Source organism: Pogona vitticeps, chromosome 9, assembly GCF_051106095.1.
Source record: "Pogona vitticeps strain Pit_001003342236 chromosome 9, PviZW2.1, whole genome shotgun sequence".
In the NCBI taxonomy this organism is placed as follows: Eukaryota; Metazoa; Chordata; class Lepidosauria; order Squamata; family Agamidae; genus Pogona; species Pogona vitticeps.
Window position 1 is genome coordinate 8,682,477 of NC_135791.1, and position 27,906 is coordinate 8,710,382.

General features: G+C 41.1%; 1 protein-coding gene across 1 annotated transcript; it reads left to right on the forward strand.

The window, feature by feature from the left end:
* The first annotated feature begins 610 nt into the window (after nt 1-610).
* OPRD1 (opioid receptor delta 1) lies at nt 611-16,751 on the forward strand. The gene is made up of 3 exons (XM_072979890.2): nt 611-1,132; nt 13,577-13,926; nt 15,571-16,751. Exons 1-3 carry the CDS (start codon nt 906-908, stop codon nt 16,101-16,103), a joined length of 1,110 nt encoding a protein of 369 aa, XP_072835991.1. The 5' UTR covers nt 611-905; the 3' UTR covers nt 16,104-16,751.
* The last annotated feature ends 11,155 nt before the right edge of the window (nt 16,752-27,906 follow it).

Genomic DNA, 27,906 nt, shown 5'->3' on the forward strand with positions numbered 1-27,906 from the left:
ATTTCGCTGGACAATGTTTGGTCCCTGCTTCGCAAACCGATTTTTGCTAGACGACAATTTTGACAGCTCCCTCCGCGCTTGCAAAACGGGTGTTTTTGGGACCTAAGCTTCGCAGGACAGCTATTTAAACAGCTGATCGGCGGTTCGCAAAGCAGCTTTCCCATGGCTGATCTTCGCTAGACAATGACAATTCTTCCACATTGGAATGCATTAAACAGGTTTCAATGCATTCCAATAGGGAAATACTTTTCGCTAAGCAATGGTTTCGCTAAACAGCGATTTCAGTGGAATGGATTATCATCGTCTAGCGATGCACCACTGTATTTTCTGCAGTTAATCGAATGGATACCTTTCCTCTGCGCTCCCTCTACCACTGCTCATATATATTGTCTCCATTGCTCGTGGAGTGAGAGAGTTTCGTGTGGTAGAATCAACAGCTCCTTAAGAACCTATTAACTAAAGCAGCTGGAAGGAAAATGTAGAATAAATTTTCTTAAGGGGTTTGACTCATCCCCTACCTTTAATCTGCAGCCTCTACTCCGTTTCTGACGTTCTGTGAGAAAGCCTCCCCCACCCCATTTAAAAACAAGACATCGCAACCAGTAGGGGAGCCTGCAAATCCAGTTTCCTGTGCTCAGATGCTCAGCACCAAGTAGCCAAGGGACTGCAGTGTTGTCTCTGTAGCACTGGATGCAGAAGGTTTGGCATCAATGCCAGATGCAGCTCTGGAAATACAGCTGCTACTGAAAATTCCTGCTAGACAATTCCCTGTCTCCTTTCAGTTTTATTTGGGCTTATTTGGTGACAGAAAGAGAAAGACTTAATTTTGCTCAGCACCATCTTCGAAGCCTAATCGGGTGGGGGTTGTCAGACCTCGGGGTGGAATCAAGAAGCTCCTTATCACGATGGAGCTGTCCACCCACCCAGGTGCTGAAACCTTCCCCAATTTTTTCTCTAACAGCACCTTGCAAGACTTCAGTTTGAGTTTTTTCACGCTGTCCAACACCACGAATCAATCTCCAATGAAGAACACCACTTCAATCATCATAGCCATTGCAATCACTGCCCTGTATTCTGTAGTCTGCGTAGTGGGACTGTTGGGGAATATCCTGGTAATGTATGGGATTGTCAGGTAAGGACACTGATTCCTTCTTATCTAGATGTAGGAGAATTCTATGCATGCCTCCCTTGCTGAATGCCACAAGGACTGTGAGCATCAATTTGTGCTTACAATGCACTCTTACAAACTCTGTGTGTGTGTGTGTGTGTGTGTGTGTGTGTGTGTGTGTGTGTGTACACACACACAAGATCACACACATGTCAGCTTTATTATTATAGCAACACAATAATCAGAGTGTTTGGATACAAAATTCCAAAAAAAATCTTTTTTGTTAAAGACAGAATATACACTGAGCAGGCAAGTGTCTGATGTGAAGCATTGTGTTTTTTAAAAGACTGGTAATTTTGGAGAGTAAGGTAATTTTTTTTTACTTTGTATGTGAATTGAGCAGTGCATTGGTATTTGAAAGGGAACATAGCATAAGTCTATTAAAATGTTCAAATATGTTTCTGCCTCCTGAAAATGTGTGCAGTTGGAATTGCAAAATAATGGTGGTGTTGAAGATGGTTGCTACTACTGCTACTATCATTATTATAGTATTATTGTTACAGTATTGCATGTATGGGTTCCTGGTTCTGCAGTTCTATCTGTTATGTAGATACTACATGTAGCTGTATATGAGTTTTTTAAAAAATTATCTTCTTAGTGATGTGGTTTCTATGAGAGAGGCCAGCTGGATAATGAGAATTAGATATATTCATTTCTGTGTTCACAAAGAATGAAAAGAATTCTGTTTAAATCCATCTTCTATAACAGTCGTAAAGGGAAGAGTGACTCATAGAAGACACATATTTTTATACAGGCAAGTGAGAGTCAGTGTGCAAAATAGACAAGAATTCAGTATGAAAGCATACGCATGAGTATGATCTGTTCCTTTATTAACTGTTGGACTTCTTTTGTTCAATATAATTATTGGTGCCTCGGTGGGCACCAATATATTGTGCTGACAACACCCATGGCAGCAGTCAAGATGGTCTACAGGGTAACCTCTTCTGTTCACTGCCGTTCACACTTGTTGAAAAACAGCCCTGACCATTGCTTTGTATTTGGGTGGGAAGTGGTGAACTGATGAAAAAAAGCATCCGCTTCTGGGATTTTCCCTTGCGTAGTGTCACAATCCTGTAGATCATCTTGACAGCTGCCATTGGTGTTGTCAACATCCAGGCTGCCCTTTGCTATATAATGTTTAACATCCTTTTTCCTGTTGCCAACATGAGCCCAATATCATTGCAGCAATATTGGGCCATTTCCTGGGTTTTTGAATCATGAAGCTTAATATCTCACATTCCTAAACCAGAGGGTTTTTTTTTAAAGAACTGAATATAATTTAATGCTTCCTGTGTTCCCCTTTGTAGGTTCTGAAGTTCCTAAGGACCCCCCCCCCCTTTTGCCCTGGGGAAGCCTTTGGGAACCTCAGTATATACCATAACATATAACTTTTAAATACCATAACATATAGCTGCCCAGAGACCTTTGGGTAGTGTGGGCGGCATATAAATTAAATAAATAAATATCTATATGGCTGGAGAGCTACTGCTGGGATCAGGACCACCTGCAGCGATCGTATGGTAGCTGTTGGCTATCAAAAGCTCCTCCTAAAACTTCGAATGTCTTCCTCAGGTCTTTCCTCAGCCAAAAGCTGCCCACATTTGCTTTTGGTTTCTATCAGATATTTTGAAAACACAACTTGTACAGAACCCTGTGTTATGCACATCACTTGGAGGCTTTGAATCGCCGATCACACATTTATATGAAAAAGAAAACATATAAAGAATACTGTTGAGATCAGAACTTTTGTTGTCACAGTGTAAAACATCTAAGTTTGTGGGCAAAAAACTGCGAAGTACACTCAGAAAGTCACAATCAAATTCAAATCTTATTTGTGTTTGCTCTGGTGAGATCAGAATTTTGCATAACCATGTAAATTCTGTGTTTGGAAATGCCAAATTCTTCTTTTGGAATAAAATATACAGTGCATGTAATTAACCATTTTCTCTGCATAATATATGAGGACTGCTTCCAAAAACTGATCGGTGGATGGATGGATGGATGGATAGATAGAGAGAGAGAGAGAGAGAGAGAGAGAGAGAGAGAGAGATCACTTCAGGGAATGGTGTTGTAGCCCAAACCAGTTAAGGTGCTACACAAACCCATTTTCTTAATGTCAATACAGTGCCAGAAGTTGATTGGTTTGAAATGTAGCCATAGGATGCTTGTAGGAACAAAATAATCACAACATTTCTCACCTATCTCATCCTAATTAAGTGAAGAACGAATGTATGAATTAAGTTCAAATTGCTAGTTTGAACAAAGGACATGGAAAACTTCTGTGTTGTGCTTGTGAGTAAATGAGTAGCTTCCCTGGAAAAGAACCTGATGTTGGGAAAGAGTGAAGGCAAGAGGAGAAGGGGGGCGGCAGAGCATGAGATGGATGGACAGTGTCAGCGAAGCGACCAACATGACTTTGATCCAACTCTCCAGGAAGCAGTGGAAGACAGGAGGGCCTGGCATGCTCTGGTCCATGGGACCACGAGGAGTCGGACACGACTAGACGACTAAACAACAACAACAAAAATGAGTAGCTAGAAAATTAAAAAATGAATAGGAGTCAAGCAGCCACTAGCCAACTTCCCCCACAACTGAGGGAAGTAGTAGCAGGATTCCAAATAAGTAGCAGGGTTGAAGAGTGAATAAATGGGATAGGAGTGAGAACTGAATGTACAGCTGTCTGCCTCTGCGTGTTCTGCTTTTACACGTAGCTCTGCTCATCACTCCTGGCTAAGCTGCTGTGCCTTTTGTGCTGTGAACCAATATTTTTCAGGGGAGGGTAAGTCTCATTCAATCTTTCCCTGCACTGATTACAGAATTTTTCAGGAGAATGCTAGCATACTATAGAGCATTATCTGGGCACATAGCATGCGCTACTACAACATGGTAAGTATACATTGGAATAATAAGTATATTAAGAGCTCCATATCCATGGGGGATTGGTTTCAAGTCCCACCACCACCATGGATTCTGAAAAAAGTGGATAATAGCAAACACTATTGTGCTAGCAAAGGCTTTACATAGCTTGGTCTCTTTCTCACTCTAGTGGCCAGTTCTGGTAGTTATATCATGGAAATATATATATACTGGTTTTTTTTCTTTTAATATTTTTAATATTTTCATCCCATGGATAAGTGAATCAGTGGATAGCGATCCCGTGGATACTGGGGTCCTAGTGTATTGTGATCCTATATTTCTTCTCTACCAGGGAAGGCTAGGACATGCATTCTAGAGGCCTATAACTGGAAAACTGAGGGTCTATAGACGCAGACTCCCAGAATCTGTGCCACATCTACCTGATACAGAATCTTCATACTGACTGCCAGTCAATGGGACCAACACACGACATCTCAAGAAACCAAGGCCCAGGGTTGGTTTTGTGCTGTTTCCCCTGTAAGTGTCTAAATTCAGTGTCTAAATTCCTCCAAGGGGTCTTATTATCAGGCCAGCTTGGCCAAAGTTACATCTGTTCTAGAGACTTTGGCTCATTATTACAATACAGCATAATGGGTTCCCTTGCACGCAGCTCAGATGCTGCAGCTGACTTTAAATACAGCTGCTGATCCCTTATCTCTTTAGCTACAACAAATCAGAAATGGCTGCAGATTAACCCAGATGCTGTGAGATCAACGATTCCAAAAAAATATTCAGTTTTGCTTTCTTGTATTTTTTTAAAATATCGTTTCCATTTGGTTACAAAGAAAATGAAAGAAAAAGATTGCAAAATTCAAGTAAATAGAAAGAACTACAGTTAGTCTCCTCGTGAGGACTCAGTGAATGTATCACCTAGTAGGGAGGAGAGAGATAATTCATATTTGAGTGTTTTGGTTTTGTGGGGGAGGCTTTGATTTTTTACTTTTATGTCTATTTGCTTGCTTGCTTTTCTGGATTTTGTGGAAGAATGAGCTGTGTTTCTTTCCTCGTTTTGCTTCAGTTCCTTGTATGGGTGTTTGGCTACTTCTTCGATGGGTTTTTTTAAAGATTTATTCTGAATTTATTCTGTTAAAGGTGTATATTTTGCTGCCTTTTGTCCAAACTATTTTGTTTGTTTCTGTGAGAAGGGGTCTGGACCAGGAAATAGACTTTGTTACTGTGTGCCAATGGTGATGGTGGTTTTTTTGCCCTGTCAAAATGGCATGACGATTACATTCTGCTGATCCTTACAACTCTTCAGCACCTGTTGGAAAAGTAGAATGTGTTTCTTCAACTGGATGAGACAGATCCATTTCATAAGTAGAGAAACCGGCATGTAAGGTAGATTTACCATTCTGGATTAAAGGAGATACACATATTGTGTTTATATCAGGTTGGAAGCATTTTATCTAACATGTCTTTTAGAAGAAAGATTCATAATCAAGAGAGAAGCACAAAAAGGTTAATATATTCTCAATTTTCTCCAACCTACCGTTTATCTCATTCTGTTAAGTTCTTAACAAAGTTCTGTACGATTTGTTTTAGGCAGATCTACCAGCTGTTTGTCAACTCTTGTTGTGGGAAAATGAATCTGCATTTTGTTCTACATTTGATTTGGGTTTCTGACTGCACCCATGGTTTATTAAGTTCTTGTTGAACTTAACATGTATCATCAAGTTGGAACTGGCTTATAGCAACCCTAACAGGACTTTCAAAGTAAATACAGTATTTATGGTTTTATCAGTTTTCATAACCCCAATGAGTTTTAATGGTTGCATGGTGATTTTGTCCCTAGTCTGTCACCACTCCACCACACTGGATGGTTTATTAAGAGGAGCATTCAGTACCAAGAGATTTTTTGTTAATTTGTTGTTCAGTTCCAGAAGATTTGTTGTTAATCATGGGATTTATAACATGCAAAAGAAGTCCTGAATTGATTAATGTTAGGTCAAAACATGTACATCCTGTTAACTAAGCAGGGCTGCTCTGTCTGGAATTAGTTATTGGACCCTTGCCTATTAAAACTATTGAATTAAAACACTAAAAAAACAATTTTAAAGGATATTGAAGAAAGACAAGAGTAAAAAAAAAAAACCTTCCTTAGCAGACAAATATTTAATAAAATTCTGCCTGAAAGACAAAGGCCACTGCCTTCGAGTGGAATGGCAGTAGGCAGAGGACCAGCCTGACCACCGATGGAAGGTAGTTCCAAAATTTGAAAGAAGCTACCAAGAAGGAACTTCTCATCCATAGGAGTGCCTATTAGAGTTTCTACTACCAAAGATTTTAAAAGAGAGGCTCAAACAGGGAGATACCGTGGTGCCTCGCAAGACGAATGTAATTCGTTCCATGAGAAGTGCTGTCTTGCGAAAAAAATCGTCTTGCGAAAAGCAGTTTCCCATAGGAATGCATTGCAATGTATTTCTATGGGAAACTCGCAAGATGAATGAAATTTTTTTCGTCTTGCGAGGCATCAATCTCGGGGGGGGAGGGGAACGTCTTGCGAAGCACAGCCATAGAAGAAGCCGTCTTGCAAAGCACCGTAGTAGCTTGGAGCCAGCAATGAACCAGTAGCTGGTGTTACCAGGTTCAGTCAGTAATCTAACTCCAGCATCTCAAACCTGCTAATGTTTCAAGGATGCATCTACTACCCCAAGCAGAGATTTGTACCAAGGTCTGAGTCCTAATACACAACACTGCCTCTGCCATGGTTCATAGTAAATTGGTACAGCTCCACTCCATGTACGAGGATGTTCAGGACCTCCCAAGTTCACTGCCTGACTCCATTTCCCCGTTCCAGAAGTTGACTGGGACTTCTGCCAATGTGACAAAAACCTCCTCAAAAGCCATCAGGAAGTCATTTAGATCCATCAGACTCCTAGGGTGGATCATCTTAATCATCCTCCCACCCTGCATAAGCTTCTAATGAGTTATGATTATTCGATGACAATGAAACTGTAACAAGTTCTTCTGCATCCAGATGACACTCACCTTGCTTAACATACAAGGGGAAGGGAGAGAGAGTTTTGGAATGTGCCCTGCAGCATAAATAGAGCCATATGTCATTTTGTCACACCCATTGTTGTCATGGAGAACGTGGTCTCATCAATGTTGAAGTTCCTCAGTACAGCAAATGGTGGGAACTTTATTGCTACCCTCAAAGCCATGTTGGTTAGCTTTGCAAGGGAAGCTGTTGAGTAGTGCACCAACAGAATCTTTATTTTGTCCTAGGCCACACTATCAGATAGAGAAACTCAGGGAAATTATCGGATGTGGTATCTGGTGAGGGGGCTGGAATCATAATAGGCAACTACAGCTTTCCTCATCTTCCATTCTCAAAGTCTCTCATACCTTTTTTTTTTTCTTCTGACCACACCAGGAACACTACTAAACATTTTAACAGATTGTAAGGATGATTCATAATCACAGTCTTCCTGGTTATTGTGCCACTTCTTTCCCAGCAAAAAATAAATAATAAAATAAAGGACAGAGTTGTCATTGGTGTGGGCTTTGTTATGTAAAGCTTGTAATTTCTTTCCAGAGAACTGCACAACTTCAAACAATTATTGCTAATCATGAAATTTCGGAAGATCAGCTCGCCATGGTAACCAGAGAGATTTCTGAAAGCAAACCTGACAGAAAATAACCAAAAGATAATCATTATGTTACAATGGGAAATTAGATTTAAAAGAGAAGAAAAAGAAAGGAAAAAGAAAGGGGAAAAAAAGAAAGAAAAGAACCGTGTATTTTAAATAGATAATCGACTGGTTCTGTAACGTCAGACGGAATTTTTGCCAAGAGACAATGAGGCAAGGATAGCAGATAGGGAGCAGGTCGGAAGTCCTCTGAACAAATAATTGCCTTTTGTCTCAATTTATCTGGAGAGGATGGTGTTAATGCCACAATATGGTAACAGGGAGTTATTTGCCTGGGTGCTCAACTATAATCATGCTACCTGTCTTTGGATAAAACTGAGGAAAAAATTGATTTCACAGTTATTTAAAATGTAGCTTCCAGTTATGAGTTTAAAGGAAAGCGTAGTTTTGAGGTAGGCTCGTTTTGGGATTCAGCTCTCATCGTTTCTCAACAATATCGATGAATCCTGGGATTCTGCTGTCTGACAGTTTTAGAAAGAAAGGACACATTTTATTTATTTTATTATAACATTATTGCTAGCCCCAGGTTAAAGGAATTCATAACCTCACTGTATGACAGAGCACTTAAAAGAGACCCAACACCCTCATATGGAGCCCAAGAAGACATTTTGATTCTGGCTACCATTTTTCCCCTCTCTGGATTTGTTGTACAGTATATTGTTGTATGAGTAGACATTGTCTAGAGGGGCGGGGTAAAAATTGGATAAATAAATAAAATAAAGTATATGGTACTGGAGTGATTGTTGTTATGTACGATCGGATCTGACTTATATCAACCTAATAGGGTTTTCAGGATAAGTGAGGTATTTAAGGAGTGATTTTGCCAATTCCATTCCCTCAACCTCTCCCAGGAGTTTCCACAGCAGAGCAGAGGAACTGAATCCAGATCTCCTAGCACTCTATCAACTACACCACACTGGTGTGTACAGTTGCATTTGGGTTTTAGCAAGTACCTCAAGCTTGAAGTTTTATTTAGAAATGGAAAAAAAAAATCAGGCAGTTTCACTTGTGTCATGAAGAAATTCGTGAATATTGATAAAATCGTTCAAAAACAGAATATTTATTCACCCGAACATGTATCCATATTACTATATTTAGATTCTAAACCATATCCTAAAGAAGAGTCTTTTCTAAAAATATTTTTAATTGCTCTGTGTTGCACCTTCTCTTGGTTGTTCACTATAACCTTAGCCTTAGGCATCCTTCAGTCTTGAGAGACTATGGTAACATGCTCTGTATGGAGGATTTGGAGATGTCCTCTCCAGAGCACGAAGCCTGGGTAAAATAATATGGAGGATAGGCTGTTACCCAAGCAACAAATCCCCCCTCTCCACGTCGCGGAAATAGTCCAATGGAAAGGCAAGAGCCAATACAAGTGGTTCCAGCGGACGTTGCAGGAGTTGGTATGTTGAAGAGATTAAGTCTCCATGCTTAAGTCTGAACCCCTGAAAGCCTCAGCTAGGACTGAATAGTCAAATCTGAGAGTCCAGTCTAAGGTCATTACCCTTATTCTGTACGGTACGTAGAAAGAAATGTTCTGGTAGATATCAGAACATTTCATTGTAAATGTACTCCCAGCTATGCATCTTGCTTTTTTCACAGCTTTGTTTTAGCCATGTGATTGTGTCATCTTGCACTTCAGTGTCTCGTTGTAGAGTGAAACAACAGTGTCAGATAACACTAGCATATCTGTAGAAGCTTCCGCACTCATGGCTGTGTTTTAAGCCATGTGCTGTGATTGCCTTGGTCAGTCCTTTGGCGCCATTGAAGGGACGTTTAGTCGACTTCAATGATGATACAAGGATGGTTCAGTGTGGGTCTGATGGCTTTCTGCTCACACGAGTAAGGAACTACAATGCATTTCGGAACTATGTTTCTGATGTGTGCTAATTTTGGAATTGCTTAAGGCTATTAGTTATATTACTTTGAAATAATGACTTTTGGCATTGTAACAAGATTTTTTTTGTTTGTGTGTAGATTTTTCTACTGTTTTGATTCTTTATTGATTGATTGATTGATTGATTGATTGATTGATTCATTTATTCTTTTATTCATTTATTCATTTATTCATTCATTCATTCATTTAAATTTTTTTTACCCTGCCTTTCTCCTTGAAAGGACCCAAGTAAACTTACCTCACTAAAAGGACAATATTTAAAAGCTAAAAACAGTAACTATACAAACATTTTAAAAGAATTGAACAAGTATTATATTAAAAAGGGTAAACAAAACAATACTAAAAGCCCATTTAAAAGAGCACAACAATCCATTCTAAAAAATTGCTGCCAATCACTCAGGAAAAGCCTTCCTGAAGAGAAAGGTCTTTGGCTGCTTGCAGAAGGAAAGCAAAGATGGGGCCAGCCTAGCTTCTTGTGGGAGGGAGTTCCAGAGTCTGGGAGCGGCCACAGAGAAGGCTCTCTCCTGTGTCCCCATCAAGTGCCAATGTGAGGGTGGTGAGATTGAGTCAAAGTCCTCCCCTGATGATCTGAATGCCTGGTCAGGCTCACAGGGGGAGATGCGTCTACTTGATTCATTTTTTTCCCTCCTCAGAAATGGGAATAAAAGTACATGAGTAAGAGAGAATGATTCCATCAGGAGCTTTAAGTAACCCAATTTTCTGCCCAGAGATGGGCTAGAACACGTATTCAAAGACATCTAGACGTTTCACTATTTTTAGGTGCTGTACAAAGGCTGAATTCCATGCAGATCAAGCGCTTCCATGTGCACTAAGACTTTTCCAAACAAGGTCTGCTCTGTTACACGAGGGGGCAGGATTTGAGGAAGTATGAAGTGTTAGAAGTTACCTCTGAACACAACTGAAAAGAAAGGATTTGAAAACTGATGAAAGAGGCAACTGATAATGGTGTATTTCAAGTGTCCTTGTAGGGACACTTGAAATGCATCTTCTGAGGATAATTAAAATTGTATGGTAACAGCAATTTAAATGCCAGGATGCATTAGAGAGAGGTTGAGAGCAACCAAGGACATTCTTCTGTGTGGTCATGCCTAAACTCCCAGAATCCACAGGTACAGTGTTGGCTATACTGGCTGTGGATTCTGGCTGTTGTAGCCCCAAAATTAACTTTTTCAGCACGTTCTCTTCCAGCTTCCATTCCCCTGTTTGATTAATATATAGATTGACTTCCATCATATGGCAGAGGGGCAAATGTCACATCCCATACATCTTACTTAGTTTACCCATCACTGCAACTGAAGTGATTAATCTAAGTTGGCAAGCAGAAAAATCTATAGCTTTATGTTGCAGGTCCTTTGTTTTAAAATATGGTTCTGAGTCAAAGAGGCAAAGATAAGAGAGGGCCGTAATCAGCCTCGAATAGCAATGATCATAGTTTAGCAGCCATAAATGTTATTTCCACTCTTCTTACATTCTTAGCTTGAAGGCCTGTCAATGAACTTTGAAATGTGACGATCCTGGATGGTAGTTTGGCAGTTACAGTACAAAAAAAGTAACATTTCCAAGATGTAGCCAAGTTAGTCTCTGCTGTCATATCAGGCAAAAAGAAAAGAAAAAATTAAAAAATAAAGGAGTCCAAAATGTTGTGGTACCTTAAAGACTAACTGCTATATTTTAATGTGAGCTTTCATGGACAGTTTGTCTGAGGAAGTGGGGTTTTTAAAGGGTTTTTAAAAAGATTTTTGATGTGGTGTAGTGAATACAATTATGGACTAAAGTGCAAGCGTTCTGGGTTGGAATCCCCACTGGAGAGTGGAACTGTCAAAACTGCTCTTTAAATTTCTAATTTACCTGTTAGTTCCAATGTGATGGCACCTAACATACCAACAGAACAAGGGTGGCGTATTAAAGCTCAGAAAATTGTTAGAATCTGGATTTTTGATCTCTCAAGCCAGAATATCCTTTCTGGATACTGAGGAAGCATAGAGTAGTCCTAGAATGAGCTGGAAATTTTAGCATGTGTACATTAATGAAACAGCAATGACTGTGTTGGCTCGGGCATGTCGTGAGAATGGCTGACGGTCGGATTCCAAAAGATTTTCTGTATGGAGAATTAAGACATAAGACATAAGAAATTTATTTGTCATTGCACTCACAAGTGGGTGCAACGAAATGAGGTGCTCTTCCCCAAGGTAAAACTGGACAACACCACTACAACAAAAAAAGTTAAAAATATACACAACACTCACCATACAAATATAGATACCCCGTTTCTCCCAGCAATTAAAATTCCACCAAAAACTTATGACCCCGCATTTAAACTCAATACTGCACTTGGGTAAAAGCTGTTCTTGAATCTGCTTGTCCTTGCTTTCAATACCCTGAATCTCCTTCCTGATGGTAATAATTTAAAGAGCTGATGTCCCGGATGAGAGGAGTCTTTCAGTATGTTAGATATCTTCCTCTTACATCTGTTCTTATACAATTCTTCCAAAGAGAGGAGTGAACAGCCAATGATGTTTTGGGCCGTCTTAATCACCCTTTGAATTGCCTTTTTCTCTGCCACTGTGCAGCTTGTGAACCATACACAGAGACAGTAGGATAATATGCTCTCAATCGCACTCCGATAGAAGGTGGTTAACAAACTCTCAGTCAATTGTTGCTTTCTAAGAGTCCTTAGGAAATACAACCGTTGTTGTGCCTTCCTGATTAACGCAGCGGTGTTTGCACTCCAAGTCAGGTCATTTGTTATGATAGTCCCAAGAAACTTACATTCAACCATCTGTTCCACACAAACTCCATCTATATACAGTGGCTGAATGTCTGCTCTTTTTTTCCTATAGTCCACTATAAATTCCTTGGTTTTTTGGATGTTAAATAGAAGATTGTTTTTTTTTTTTTGCACCAGCGGGATAGCTGTAATACCTCATCCCGATACGCAGACTCATCATCCCCAGAAATAAGTCCTACTAGTGTAGTGTCGTCTGCAAATTTGATAATTCTATTACTTGGATGGTTATTGGTGCAATCCGATGAATAAATGGAGAACAGTAGTGGACTGAGGACACAACCTTGTGGAGTGCCAGTGCTGAGTATCTTGTCAGTAGAGATGTAATCATTCAGTTTAACCCTTTGTGGACAATTTGTTAAAAAAATCCAAAATCCACAGACAGATAGAATCTGGAAAATCTAGATCTTTCAGTTTGACTATTAATCTGTGGGCTATAATGGTATTAAAAGCAGAGCTAAAGTCCGCAAACAGCATTCTTACATAATTCCCTTGTGTTTCCAAGTGGGATAAAGCCATATAAAGCACAGTATTAATCGCATCCTCAGTTGATCTATTTTCTTTATAAGCAAACTGAAGCCCATCAAAAGAATCAGGAAGGCAGGAGATGATATATTTCCGAACTAACTGCTCAAAGCACTTCATTAAGATTGAGCACTTCATTAAGCACTTCATTAAGATTAGTGCAGGGAAACTGCCCCAGAGGGAGACCACAGCTGCAATACAAGGAGATCTGCAAGCGGGATCTGAAGGCCTTAGGAATGAACCTCAACAGATGGGAAATGTTGACCTCTGAGCATTCAGCCTGGAGGCAGGCGGTGCATCATGGCCTCTCCCAATTTGAAGAGACTCTTGTCCAGCAGGCCGAGGCAGAGAGGCAGTCCCGGAAGCAGCAAAATCAGGGAGCTGGACAGGGGACAGATTGTATTTGTCTTCAGTGTGGAAGGGATTGTCACTCTCAAATTGGCCTTCTCGGCCACACTAGAGGCTGTTCCACATCCTCCATTCAGAGCACGTGACCCTAGTCTCTCGAGACTGAAGGATGCCATTGCATTACATCTCTTTCCATCTGTGTCTTTTTCCTGTACAGTTCAAGCTGCCTTTCACATTCCTCTCTCTTTTTCTCATCCTTCCAGATACACCAAAATGAAAACAGCTACCAATATCTACATCTTTAACCTGGCCCTGGCTGATGCTTTGGCCACCAGTACATTGCCTTTCCAGAGTGCAAAGTATCTGATGGAGACCTGGCCTTTTGGGGAGCTCCTCTGCAAGGCTGTTCTCTCCATCGACTACTACAACATGTTCACAAGCATCTTTACGCTCACCATGATGAGTGTGGATCGGTACATAGCTGTCTGCCATCCAGTTAAAGCCCTAGATTTCCGAACTCCAGCAAAAGCAAAACTAATCAACATTTGCATCTGGCTTCTTTCCTCTGCCATTGGAGTGCCAATCATGATCATGGCAGTCACCAGATCTCATGGTAAGTACGTATGGTTTGGAAATGTTTATTTATTATATTTATTTTTTAAAAAAAATTATTCTGCCTTTCTTCTTAAAAAGGACCCAAAGTGGCTCACATCATTAAAAAGCAGTCTTTAAAGCTAACAATAGCAAGTATACAAATACTAAAAAGGATCAGATACAACACTAAAAAAATGGTAAACCAAAGCAACACCAAAATACATCCAAAGCAGTGAAGTACAACAATCTATTTAAAAAACCCACTCAGGTAAAGGTAAAGGTTCCCCTTGACAATTTTTGTCCAGTCGTGTTCGACTCTAGAGGGCGGTGCTCATCCCCGTTTCCAAGCCACAGAGCCAGCGTTTTTGTCCGAAGACAATCTTCCGTGGTCACATGGCCAGTGTGACTTAGACACGGAACACTGTTACCTTCCCACCGAGGTGGTCCCTATTTATCTACTTGCATTTGCATGCTTTCGAACCGCTAGGTTGGCGGGAGCTGGGACAAGCGATGGGAGCTCACTCCATTGCGTGGATTCGATCTTACGACTGCTTGGTCTTCTGACCCTGCAGCACAGGCTTCTGCGGTTTAGCCCGCAGCGCCACCACGTCCCTTAAAAAACCCACTCAGGCTGCCAGTAACTCAGGGAAAACTTGCCTGATTCCAACACTTCCCAGCTGCATTGACCCATCAGATTCTGGATGCTGCCCCTTCCATTTTATTATTAAACAATTACATCCAAAAATTAGAGGAGTGAAGAATATATTTTGATTTGATTTTTAAATAAGAATGTTAACTCACATACTTTTATATAAGAATGTTAATTAATGTATTTCTTAAAGCATGCTGTTTGGTTTGTTTGTTAAAATGGAAGCAGGATGCCATACATTGAAAGAATTGATCAATAGACAGATAGATTCTTTCAATGTATTACATTCTGCTTCTATTTTTATATACTCTACAGTATATACATGGAGGCAGGAATCAGAAGTGACAGATCTGTCACTTATACTCAGAGTTTCTAGTGTCTCACTTTCAGATCTCTGACCAATGGACTTTCAGCTGTGTAAAGATGTTTGTGTTTATCTAGGATCACAATCTCTGTTTTCTTCAGCTTTCAAAATCCAGACAGGGTTGATACCTTTACTGGGTTGAAAAAAGGGGGTTTGAAAGAATGTGCAAACTTTCACGATGACTATCCTTTTTCATCATGGAATCCTGGATGTAATGAAAGAGGCAGGCTACAGACCAAAATATTGTTGCCATGAGGTACTAGATTTCACATGAGCTAACCCTGAGCTATTCCATCTCCTTTTGTTGTCTGCAGCCTTGCTCCTCAAATACATCCTCAAAACCTCAATGCATTTAACAACCTATGGGCTATGAATGTCATCACAATGTAAAGAGGATTCAAGCTTCTACCGATTGCATGTTTGGGACAGAAAGAACGTGACATGGAAAGATGTCGAAACAAAATAAAACTAATTAGATTTTCCCAAAGATTCCACTGCTTTACCATGGGCATTTTATATGTGAAGCACATGCTCTGCTATTGATTTATAACCCCTCCTCAAGAGAATTGCTATCTTCTTGACAATTTGGCTCTCTCTCTCTCTCTCTCCATTTATTCTCTCCTGACACTCTTCCTCTGTTTTCCATTCAGATGACATGGTGATGTGTCTCCTCCAGTTTCCAGAACCTCAGATTTACTGGGACACAGTGACCAAGATCTGTGTTTTCATCTTTGCCTTCTTGATACCCATCTTGGTCATCACCATCTGCTATGGGCTGATGATTCTCCGCCTGAAGAGTGTCCGCCTCCTCTCGGGCTCCAAGGAGAAAGACCGCAACCTGCGCCGTATCACACACATGGTGCTGGTGGTGGTGGCTGCTTTCATCATCTGTTGGACACCCATCCATATTTTTGTCATTGTTTGGACCCTGGTGGGCATTGACAAGAAGAATCCCTATGTGGTGGCCAGCCTTCATTTCTGCATTGCCTTGGGGTACACCAACAGCAGCCTCAATCCAATACTCTATGCTTTCCTGGATGAAAATTTCAAGAGGTGTTTCCGAGAATTCTGCCTCCCGTTTCAGTCCAAGATGGAACATAACAGCTTCAGCAGGGCCCGTAATACCACCCGAGAACGTATCTCTACATGCACGCCTTCAGAAGTCCTCAATAAGTCAGCCTGACTGGACACTGACAGCCCCCAAAAGAGCCTCTTGAGGATGCAATGAAGATTGATCATTTATTTATTTCATGTATATACCACCCCATGAGTACAATGCACTATTCTGGGCGGCTGACTAACATCAGCAACAAATAATAAAAGATGAAGAAGTAAAATAAACATTTTATGACCTACATTCAGAAATAGCCCAGCTCACCATGAAGAATTTTATGAGGGCCCATAGGAAGAGGCATGTGAAAGAAAAGCCTGATCACAAATATTTTGTACTTCTTAAGAGTGTGAATGCCACAATGATAGGAGATTCCTGCAGGCTTTCAAGAGAAAACTGGGCAATCATCTATCAGCTCTACTTTGATTTGGATTCCTGCATTGAGCAGGGGGTTGGACTAGATGACCTTATAGGCCCCTTCCAGTTCCATTGTGATTCTATGATATATTGCAAATCTTAATATTAAGAAGGAAATGCCAGCTGCAAACCCCTTTCAGTGCTTGTGCTTTTTAAAATAACTAGAACTTTTTTATTTTTAATTAAATTATCAAAAATGTCCTTAGTTGATTGTTCTGTTTAAATGATCTTTTTTGCTTTTTGCATATATTGTAATTACCCTTAAATTATATTATAAATTAAATATCTGAGTGTTCACTGGAACCACTTATATAAATTTATAATTTATAAGTTAAATACCTGTGTGCTCACTGGAAGGACAGATCCTGAAGCTGAGGCTCCAATCCTTTGGCCATCTCATGAGAAGAGAAGACTCCCTGGAAAAGATCCTGATGTTGGGAAAGTATGAAGGCAGGAGGAGAAGGGGACGACAGAGGATGAGATGGTTGGACAGTGTCATCGAAGCGACCAACATGAATTTGACCCAACTCCGGGAGGTAGTGGAAGACAGGAGGGTGTGCTCTGGTCCATGGGGTCACAAAGAGTCGGACACGACTAAATGACTAAACAACAACAACCCTTAAAGAAATGTAGGTATATTAAATGGCCAAGATAAGCATACTGATAACTAGATACCATTCGTTGCATAAAAAACATGAAGTTCTTTTAAAATGAACTTTCTAAAGGCTACAAAATTAAATTCACTTCAGCTGGAGAAACAAATATTAGAATTCAGTTTGTAACTATGGAATTTCAGTTCTACGGGACATAAACAAACAGAAGCTGTCGTCCTAAGTGGAGCCCAGGTCAACCACTTTATAACATTTTAATCAAAGTGTATTACAATAGGGGCAGGAATCTTGTGGTTTTCTGTGCCTGCCTCAGTTGTGTTATAACTAGACATGGGGACGAATACCAGAACGAATTGGGATATTCAGTGAATAACCCTGATTCATCAGATGTTTGTTGCTTCGTACCCTTGAGGTCCAGAAACTCAGATGAAGACAAAGCAACGAATATGACCCTTTTATATTAGTCCCTTCGTCTATCCCTATCTGCTTATGCCCTCACAGATCAACTGTTCCTCAGCGGCATAAACAGAGAGGGGTTTTTCCTTTGGGTAACTTTCTAATGCCTGCCCAAAGGGAATCCCACCCCCCTGTTTACAAAGACAGGGGGTATCACTTTGCTCAGTTTTCCCCTGTCTTTTTATGCACCTGCAGCATAGACAGGGTAAACCTGACCAAAGGGTGGGGAATTGCTTGGGTCCCACTTCATTTGTCTTTCTATGCCCGCTGGGGCACAGAAGGATGAGGGAAGCCTGACTGAAGCAAACCCCCACCCCTGCTGTTTGTGGAACTACAGCGGGGGGGGGGAATCGCCTCAGTCAGGCTTGCTGGAAGGGAAGCCCTCCCCGCTCCTCCTTGCGAAAGCTAGGCTGCTGGAACTGAAACCACAGTTCCAGAAGTCTAGCTTCTGTTTCCGTGGAAGTCGCCACGGAGCAGGAGGAGGCACCTGGGAAGGTAAGTGGCAGTGGGAAGAGGGTTGGGGGCAGACTGTGGAGGCCGTGGCTTCTTCTTTTTTAAGATTCGTGCTTCGTCATGCCACCAGGGGGTCATTCATGGATTGTGGGTCATCACGTTTGATGACCCATGAACCAAGACGGTCCCCATCTCTAGTTATAATTTGTGCTTTATAAGAAAACAGGTAAAAGTCAACTGAAGATAACATGTCCTTCCAGCTACTAGATAATAAAGGTAAAGGTTCCCCTTGACAATTTTTGTCCAGTCGTGTTCGACTCTAGGGGGTGGTGCTCATCCCCGTTTCCAAGCCATAGAGCCAGCATTTGTCCAAAGCCAGTTTCCATGGTCACGTGGCCAGTGCGACTTAGACACGGAACGCCGTTACCTTCCCACCAAGGTGGTCCCTATTTATCTACTCACATTTTTCCATGCTTTCGAACCGCTAGGTTGGCGGGAGCTGGGACAAGCGATGGGAGCTCACTCCGTCACGTGAATTCGATCTTACGACTGCTTGGTCTTCTGACCCTGCAGCACAGGCTTCTGCGGTTTAGCCCGCAGCGCCACCATGTCCCTAATAATACATGGCTTCAATTGACATCACCTAGTGATTAGATTCCCAGTGTGGTGTCGTGGATAGAGTGACAGACTAGAACTCTGGAGAGCAGAGTTTGAATCCCTTGTTCAGCCATGAAAACTCACTGAGTGAGCGGAACTGGTAAAACCACTCCTTAAATATCTCATTTACCTTGAAAGCTTATTAGGGTCGCTATAAGTTGGCTCTGATTTGACAGCACAGAACACACAGTGGGTAGATTAAATTTTATTCCCAGTTCTCTGATGGGGGTTTGCCACATTTCTGTATTACCTTCCCCCACACTCCCATCAAATAAAAACTTTTGAGTTTCAAAATAAGGCATTTGGGGAAGTAAATGCAGATCAATTGCAGCCCTTCGTTTTAGGAGTTGGGAAGGAAAATCCTACCAATGTCTATTGGGGTGGCATTTGAAAACTATACCCCCAAGTGGTATCTATAGCTTGCATTTTTAACTCATTTAAGAAACGTATCATCGGAGACATTTTAGGGACTTTCATATATATAGATATATATTCTGCAATATTTGCAATATATTGTTGTACAACAGCCTGATGAATATTGGTTTAGAAGTGAACCCAAACTATTTCTTTAATTTTTTTAGTGCCCTTATCTTTGTACAGTCTTTTTTTTTTACTTCTACAATGAGTTGCCTTTCTAACTCTGAGTAAGCACCCTATGTATTCCAGAGTCAGAAGCAAGGAGCAGGAAATGAACACATATATATTTGTTCGCTGTAACAAAACTACATATATTCTGGAGCCTGGTTATCTGATTACAATTCAAGGCCTTGTAAATGAGAATACTCCTGTGGAGAAATGAATGAATGAACCTTGATGTGATTTTGATTCTTTGTACAAATGTTGTGTCTTTGTTAGCTTAGTTCCCATGGGAAAAGAAATCAGAAAAAAAAATTATCTGCCAAAAGGAGTACAGGCAGGCTGTCTGGGAAATAAGACCCGTGATATGTGAACTGGGACATGCCAAATGGCCAGGAGGACCATTGGAAATGATAAGCAGGTTATAATGGGAAAACATTTGGCACCTGAGTAATTCAAAGAAGGTATCTCAGAATCGTGTCTCTAGAACTGACATCCTGAAGGCCTTTGAAGTACAGAATGAAAAGCTTTAGAAAAAACACTAAGATGAATCTCAGAAGACAAAGAGGACCACCACAGAGAGAGAGACAGCGACTAAAGATATTTATAAGAAAAGGGCAGTCGAACTAACTATGCTCACAATCAGAACGGATTTGGGAGAGAGAACTAAAGAAGCAGCCAAGCCGTCTTGGGACGGAGGAAAGAGAAACAGAGGACCTCCATCTCCATTGCAGAAGAGTGATGTCTTGTTTTCTGGTGTGCTGAAATTTACCTGTGTGTATTGCCTGTTATCCTTCTGCCCAAGACCTAACGTTTGTTTTTCGTTTTACATTAACCTTGCTCGTTTTTATCAGAAGTTTTTATTTTGTGTTTTATCTATCTATCTATCTATCTATCTATCTATCTATCTATCTATCTATCTATCTATCTATCTATCTATCTATCTGTCTGTCTGTCTGTCTGTCTGTCTGTCTGTCTGTCTTTGCTTTTGGTAACTTTTTTTCATAATCCTGCCACCATTCTACTTCTGGCTGATTGCCAGGTTCCATTTTGTTTTTAACTTTCCTTTTTAACTATTTCTTTTTAAAATAACACTTCTAACAGCCCCCCCCCCAAAAAAATCTGGAGATGCTTTTAAGAGAAACTCAGGTTAACTCAGTTTTGTGCCTAGCATAGGAACGACTGTGACCACTGGGAAGGCTTTTTGACCTTCTGATTTCTGGGATTATGGTGGCAGGGTTTTTACCAAAACCAGCAACCTCTCCTCTGGAGCCAAGGTTGGGTTACGTTCAAGTCCAGGTCTCTTTTGAAGGGCTCGCCCCACCTTGAAAGGTAAGCCCTGGGCTCTGAAGATTCCATGGGGAAAAAGGCTCAGAGTAAGAGATCCTGGGGATCCTGCAGAATCTACCATTCCATTTTTTTTCTTTCCCTTGCCATTCCGACACCGGACGTCTGGAGAATTCAAATACAGTCTCAAAAACTCTGGGAATGAAGGCTTCCCAAGGATCACTAAGTCCAATTGCCTTCCAAGGAAGGTACTCCACAGCTAAAACATCCCTGATAGGGGACTATCTAGCTGCCATTTGCAAACCTGAAATGCAGGTGAGCCCAACACCTACCAAGGCAGGCCATTTCAATATCAAACATGTCAAATATGTTCTTCCCAATAAAGATGATATCTCCTTTCTTTGTAGTTTGAATCATTTACTTTCAGTCTTTACATTCTGGATCTATTGAAAACAACCCTGCTTCATCTTCCATGCAAAAGCCCTCCAGATCCTTTAAGTTGTCTCTCAGACTTGTCTTCTGTAGACAAAACATACCCAGATTGGGACTGATGACTACTATACTTTTATTCAATTCTGTTTTAACATTATCGTTCCTTTGTGCTTTTAAAATCTGATATTTTTGGAGTTTTATCTATACTGTACTCTAAGGTCTCAGGCCAATTCACTTAGTATATCATGTTGTGTTTTCCTGGCTATCCATATATTTTTTTAATTCCCAGTGTGGGATAGTGGATAGAATGATGGGCTAGGACTCTGGAAAACAGGGTTCAAATCCCCACACGGCCACAGAAACTCACCAGGGGAGTGAAACTGGTAAAACCACTTACTTCTTAAACAGCTCACTTTGAAGCCCTATTTGGGTTCTTATAAGTCGGTTCCAACTTGACACACACACACATCCACATTTTAAATTCATTTCAGAGACAGTGGGAGAGGATGGGCAATTCATTCGTCCTCATAAAAGCCCTGCCAAAATTCACAGACAACGGTTGGGATCCTGTTGCTTAGTGTAAGTTTCAACTAGAGTAAGACTGGTGAATCACAGGATCTCACCAAATCCCTCCTGATTCAATGGGCCTACTGTAGTTGTGATTCAGCATGCTAAGCAACAGGATTGTAGTCAATATTTAAATATACCTGGCTGCACAACAGTGAATTAATCTGTACAAGAAGATTCTTAATGCTGTACTCCCTACTAGTAAGACTGACTAAATTCCACAGAGTTGAGCAAAGATAGGACTGGCTTTATATGTTTATATCTGTTTGTGGCATGCCACAATTTCCTCATATTAGTACTGTACATAAGAACATAAGAAGAGCCCTGCTGGATCAGGCCAAGGGTCCATCTAGTCCAGCGTCCTGTATCTCACAGTGGCCCCACCAGAGGCCTCTGGTAACACACAAGACAACTAGATAGCTGTCTCCAAATACCCCTCCCCTGCATCTTTTTGGTACTTTTTGAGGTACCTTCCTTCTAAGTCTGGAGATTGTTCATCCCCATCATGGCTTGTAAATTGCGATGGACTTTTCCTCCAGAAATCTGTCCAATCCCCTTTTAAAAGTGTCTAAGTCAGATGAGATCACCACATCCTGTGGCAAGGAGTTCCATAGGCTAACAACCTGCTGGGTAAAGAAATCTTTTCTTTGGTCTGTTCTCACTCTCCCAACATTCAATTGGAGTGGATGTCCCCTGGTTCTAGTATTGCCTGAGACGGGAAAGAGCTTCCCTCTATCCACTTTATCCACCCCCTGCATAATTTTATAGGTCTCAGTCATGTCCCCTCTCAGGCACCTTTTCTCTAGACTAAAGAGCCCCAAACCCTGTAGCCTTTCCTCATAAGGGAGGTGTCCCAGCCCAGTAATCATTTTAGTTGTTTTAGTTTTAATCATTTTATGAATGGGTTGGAAAGCACCGGTCCCAGGACAGATCCCTGGGGCCCACCGCTTTTCACCTCTCTCCATTGTGAAAATTGCCCATTGACACCTGCTCTGTTTCCTGGATCTCAACCAATTTTCAGTCCATAAGAGGACCTGCCGTCTTATCCCCCATCTGTGGAATTTTCTCAGCAGCCTTTGGCGAGCGACCGTGTCAAACACCTTCTGAAAATCCAGATAGACCATAGCCACTGGTTCACCCACTTCCACGAGCCTGTTGACCTTTTCAAAGAATTCTAAAAGGTTTGTGAGGCAAGACTTATCCTTACAGAAGTCATGCTGGTTTTCCCTCAGCAAGGCTTGTTATTATTTTTTTAAATGTGTTTTATGATTTTATCTTGGATGGGGCTTTCCACCACCTTCCCTGGAACAGACATTAGGTTAACCGACCTGCAGTTTCCTGGGTCCCCCTTCTTTCCCTTTTTAAAGATTGGCATGACATGAGCTATCCTCCAATCCTCTGGCACGGAGGCCGTTTTAAGGGATAAATTGTCTATTTTGATTAAGAGATCAGCAACTTCATTCCTCAGTTCCTTAACAATCCTTGGGGGATGCCATCTGGGCCTGGAGACTTATTGATCTTCAATTTATCGATTAGGTCTAAAGCATCCTCTCTTTTAACGTGTAACTGATTTAATTCATTAGCCAGGAGGGGCCATTCGGGCAGCAGAATCTGCCCAAGGTCTTTTGTCGTGAAGACAGATGCGAAGAATTCATTGAATTTCTCTGCATTCTCCAAGCCCTCCTTTACCTCCCTCACCAGTAGAGCAGATGAACACACTCTTCATGACGATGCCTTTAACTAGGGCAGAAAATGGGCAGAAAATATTATGTGACAGGTTGAGGGTAAAATTTAAATAATGCAAAACCTTCTAAAGGTTTGCGCTAATGAAAAATTGAGCACACTTTACAGATAGCTGTTGAAAAAATATTATCACGTAAGTGCGGCAGGCCAGATTGAGTGGCTCTCTTGCAATTCTTCTCTTTAGATGTGGATTTCCCATTCACAAATGTTCATATAGATCAAACGATGAACAATTTGCTGTTAACATAATACTTCTAGCACAATTTCAATTGCTTTGATCAGTGGCAGTTCTTAATGGTCCAGGACATTCTATCTTGACCCCGTGTTTGGGAGTCAGGGAGAAGATGGTTGTGAACTTGTCCAGCGACGTATGTGTACGTTGAATGTCAGAGGTAAATCCACAGAGGAACCTGATGTTCTCATAGGACCTATTCAACTATTTTGTTTCTATCAGAAACTCCGGTTGATGTTAGTTGTGGGTCAGTTCAATCAGACGCACAAAACCAAATTTGCTGTATAACATCTGCTCAACCTCAGAGAATTTTAGTTTCTTCCTCTGGGAAGATTAGAAATAGTCTTATGTTTCTGATACTGGAGCCAGCCATGGGAACCCAGACATGCTCTATTTCCCCAGAATATGGCACATCTCCTTAAGAGACTCCTGTTGGTAGGACAGATTACTTATACATAACTGTTGTTGAGTGGTCATCTGTGAATGGCAAACATTTTAGACTTTTAAAAGGTTATTAAAACACTCCTCCCCTTCCACTGTGTATGTCTGCATATCTAAAGGCCATCCTTCTCAGTTCCCCCAGTGAAAAGAAGATGGTGTGACAGACTGGGGGGAAGATGGTCCCAAAACAGGCATGTATATTTTTTTCAAAAGAGTATGTGAATGATTCGATATCTAACCTGTGGTTTTGAATTACACTGGTGCCTCACTTGACGAGGATAGTCTGTTCCAGCGAAATCCTCGTCAATGGGCGAAATGCCTCAGCGTCCAGCGAAGATCCTCCATAGGGTGGCCATCTTCCGATGCCTGTGCAGCGAAAAATCCGTCCTGAACACAGTGGGGAGCCATTTTGCACAGCTGGTGGCCATTTTGAAAACCTGACGATCAGCTGTTTTGATCGTCGTAATGCGGATTTTGCCCATTAAAACATTGTTTTGTGATAGCAATAGCGATCGCAAAAACATCATCGTGAAGCAGATTCGTCGTGAAGCAGGGTAATCATTAAGTGGGGCACCACTGTATGCTTAGCTCCTGAAGAAGGCTTTGCCGAAATGCATTGAGCCAGAGCTTTTTAACTACCTATTCAAAGAAAACAAACTAAAGATCTTGATTCTATTTTCTACATCCTGAGACTTTGGCTCTCTGTTATTTTCAGAGCCAGAACAGTCTGTGGAGTGGTCTCCGAGACAAAAATTTGACCGTCATGCCTCCTTCCAGAGAGAGAAGTTTCACAAGTCTTTAAGAACGGCTCTTCTGCTGCTATGCACTCTGTAAAACGTCATGGCACTGTAGGCAGACTAAATGGTCTATTGAATTAAAACATGCTATTTTATCACAAATCTTGGAAACCTACCATGTTGAAAGACTTTGGCGATGTGAAAACACACGTTCCTCAAGTCTATTTCTGCCTAACAGTCTCCCTGACAAAGCAGAAGGATGGATGACTGCATGAAAATTCTTCACTCTTGTTGACCCTCCAACGTCAACAAGAAGTCAACCCACTCCTTTTGTCTTTGGCACCATGAAACAACATTGACATTGTCAAGGATGATCACTCATGTGCCCTCGCAACCAGAGACGGCTACCCGAAGATGACAGCAGTGGCATTTGTTCTAGAGAACTCAAAGGATCTGGAGAATTGTGAAAATGAAATACAGTATTCAGAAGCAAAGGAAATACATTTTTCCCCAGAGGCAGAAGAATGAGATTGCATTGCAAGGCTGAATGTCGATTTGTTGGTTTAACTAGAATGTTTTGGAAGTGGCAGTTGAGAGAGGATCAGTCTGAGATATCTAGAGAGGCAGAACACTCACACTTTAAATTTTAATGATGTAAGCCACCCTGGGTCCTTTGTAAGGAGAAAGGTGGGATAAAAATATTTTAAATAAATTTAATTTTATGAGTACATAAGAGCCCTGCTGGATCAAGCCAAGGGTCCATCTAGTCCAGCTTCCTGTATCTCACAGTGGCCCCACCAGAGGCTCTGGGAGCACATGAGACTGACGCCTGATACCCCTCCCCTGCACCTGGCATTTTGAGGTCCCTTCTTTTTAAGGCTGGAGACTGTACATCCCCATCATGGATTGTTACCCGTGATGGACTTTTCCTCCAGGAATCGGTCCAATCCCCTTTTAAAGTCATCTAGGCCAGTTGCCATCACCACACCCTGTGGCAAGGAGTTCCACAGACTAATATGCTGGGTAAAAGAAATATCTTCTTTTGTCTGTTCTCATTCTTCCAACACTCAGTTCGAGTGCAATTTGAGTAACTTGCGACATTAAGCCGTCTACAATAAGAAAGCATCACACCCATGTCACACAAGGCTACCTAATACAGTACCAGAGAGAACAGAAAAGATTTAACGAAATGCGAGAAAACGTATTTGAATATAAATAGACACCAGAACTTGGGGTAAAAAAGGAGACTCTGGCTAGGGCACAGTAAAAAGGGCAAACCGAACACTTGATAGCAATTTGGGGGCAGCGCCGGTCCTTTTAGGCGACCTGTACTAGTGGCACTAAGAAGTGTTGGCACAATTAAAGTGGAGTTGCACGTATTAGGGTAAAGATCAGTAAGAAGGGAAGTGACCCCTGGGATAAATGCCCCATTAACCCTAGCGGCTAAGGGGACGGTAGAATAAAAGCAATGGCCTATGAGGATTTAGCTTCTTTCCGTCTTTGTCAATAGGAATAGAATGGAACTTGGGCTTTCTTTATTTTTCAGTATTTCTAATGGATATGGGTGTTGGAATAAGACCGTCTCCTCCTGGTTTGGATAGAGGTATATCCTTTGCAATCCAGGTAGCACAGCCCAGTCCACAACTGCTGGGCCAAATATGCCGGAAATGAAAACAGTAACAAAAGCTGATGTTGAGATTCTGCCCGATTTAAAAAACATTTCATGGACCTGCTCCAAATAAGTATGAACATATATATTCCCAAATTGGGTTAGCAGTGTCAAGGTTGGTACCAATATAAATGAACACATAAAAACCCAATAAAATACTGTAGGAAATTTATAAAGGAATATAAATCAGTTAAAAGTTTTTGGGTTGCATTTTATCCAGCTTAAAAGGAGACGAGCATTGATGGTTATATCTATGGACTGACATTATGGGCTGTAATCAAGGTTGACTAGTGCACTGAGTTTCAGGTTGTGTCAATTATGATGTTCATTACTCTCTTGATATTGGAGATCTAAAAGCTGGTGACATATGTCTTGAGGAATGACTGCTGCTCTTCCTGGAAGGAAAATAGCAACAACGTAGCTGGACTGTGTTATTTGCCACAGGATGTGCTACTACAGTATCCAGAATCTTTTTACAACAGGGACCTAGAAACACTCCGAATTTCCTGAGTAACTAAATAATGTGTTGGGTCTGAAACCATAGAATAGCAGTATTGACAAGAGGTTCTGCCAATGTTATCCATGTGTTATCAATGTCCCTGCCAATATAAGACTGGGGTTTTGGTGGAATACTGTACTTAGAATCCTACACTGGAATCCTACGCTCTGGGAAGTGTTCTATCTGACAGAATTCGTATTTCACCAAACTACAAATCTCAAGATACCATACATATACCATATGAAGTATCAAACTGTCATGTATACTGTACCAAAGATGAATTCAAATATGAACCAGCTCACATAACATTTTTAGATACACCTAGAAAAATTACCTAGTTTGATATCTCAGTGAGTTAGGTATCTGATGGTGGAGCCAAACATCTAAAATGCATTTGTAAGAATATTCCAAGACACAAGATTAGCTTTAACTCCTACTGGAAGCAAAAATTAATATAAGACCCTGTCTTATTTTCAGGGAAACATGGTATTAGAAAAGTGCATGCAAAATAAAGTGAATTATCAGTTTGTGTGTGATTTAAAAAAAAAACTCTTAATACCTAGGTGTTATTTGTTGCCATCTCCCTAAACTGATCTTGATGGAGAAAGTTATCCCATAATCTGACTCATCATTAAGTATTCCACTTTTGCATCATTTGTAAACTGCAAAAAAGTAACAAGAACACTTTAGAGTGTGAAGTTGTTTAGCTTGCATCATTAAGGAGTGCTTTAAGCTTTAAAGAACAGTATATAAATGAACATGTTGCTTTCTGATTTGCTTTGTGGCTATGGCAAGCTCTGACTCCCATCCATTCTGGTAGTCAGTGAAGGGAGATGTGATCAACATCTGGAAGCCCATAATCCCTGGTTTAGCTAATGAAGGCAATGTACAGTTGTGCCTCGCTTTACGATTGCCCTGTATAACGAATACGCTTAACGATGCCTTTTTTGCAATCACAAAATGATGCTTCCTATGGGCAAAATCTGCTCTGCGATGATCGGTTCCCTGCTTCGGGAACCGATTTTTCGCATTACGACGATCAACAAACAGCTGATCGTCGGGTTTCAAAATGGCCACCGGCTGAAGAAAATGGCCCCC

What these genes read in the sequence shown, in the direction of transcription:
- OPRD1 (XM_072979890.2), top strand. Translation starts at nt 906, where the DNA reads ATGGAGCTGTCCACCCACCCAGGTGCTGAAACCTTCCCCAATTTTTTC. An exon ending in GTAATGTATGGGATTGTCAG is followed by an intron (nt 1,133 to 13,576) that starts GTAAGGACACTG and finishes TCATCCTTCCAG; the next exon opens with ATACACCAAAATGAAAACAG. An exon ending in GGCAGTCACCAGATCTCATG is followed by an intron (nt 13,927 to 15,570) that starts GTAAGTACGTAT and finishes TTTTCCATTCAG; the next exon opens with ATGACATGGTGATGTGTCTC.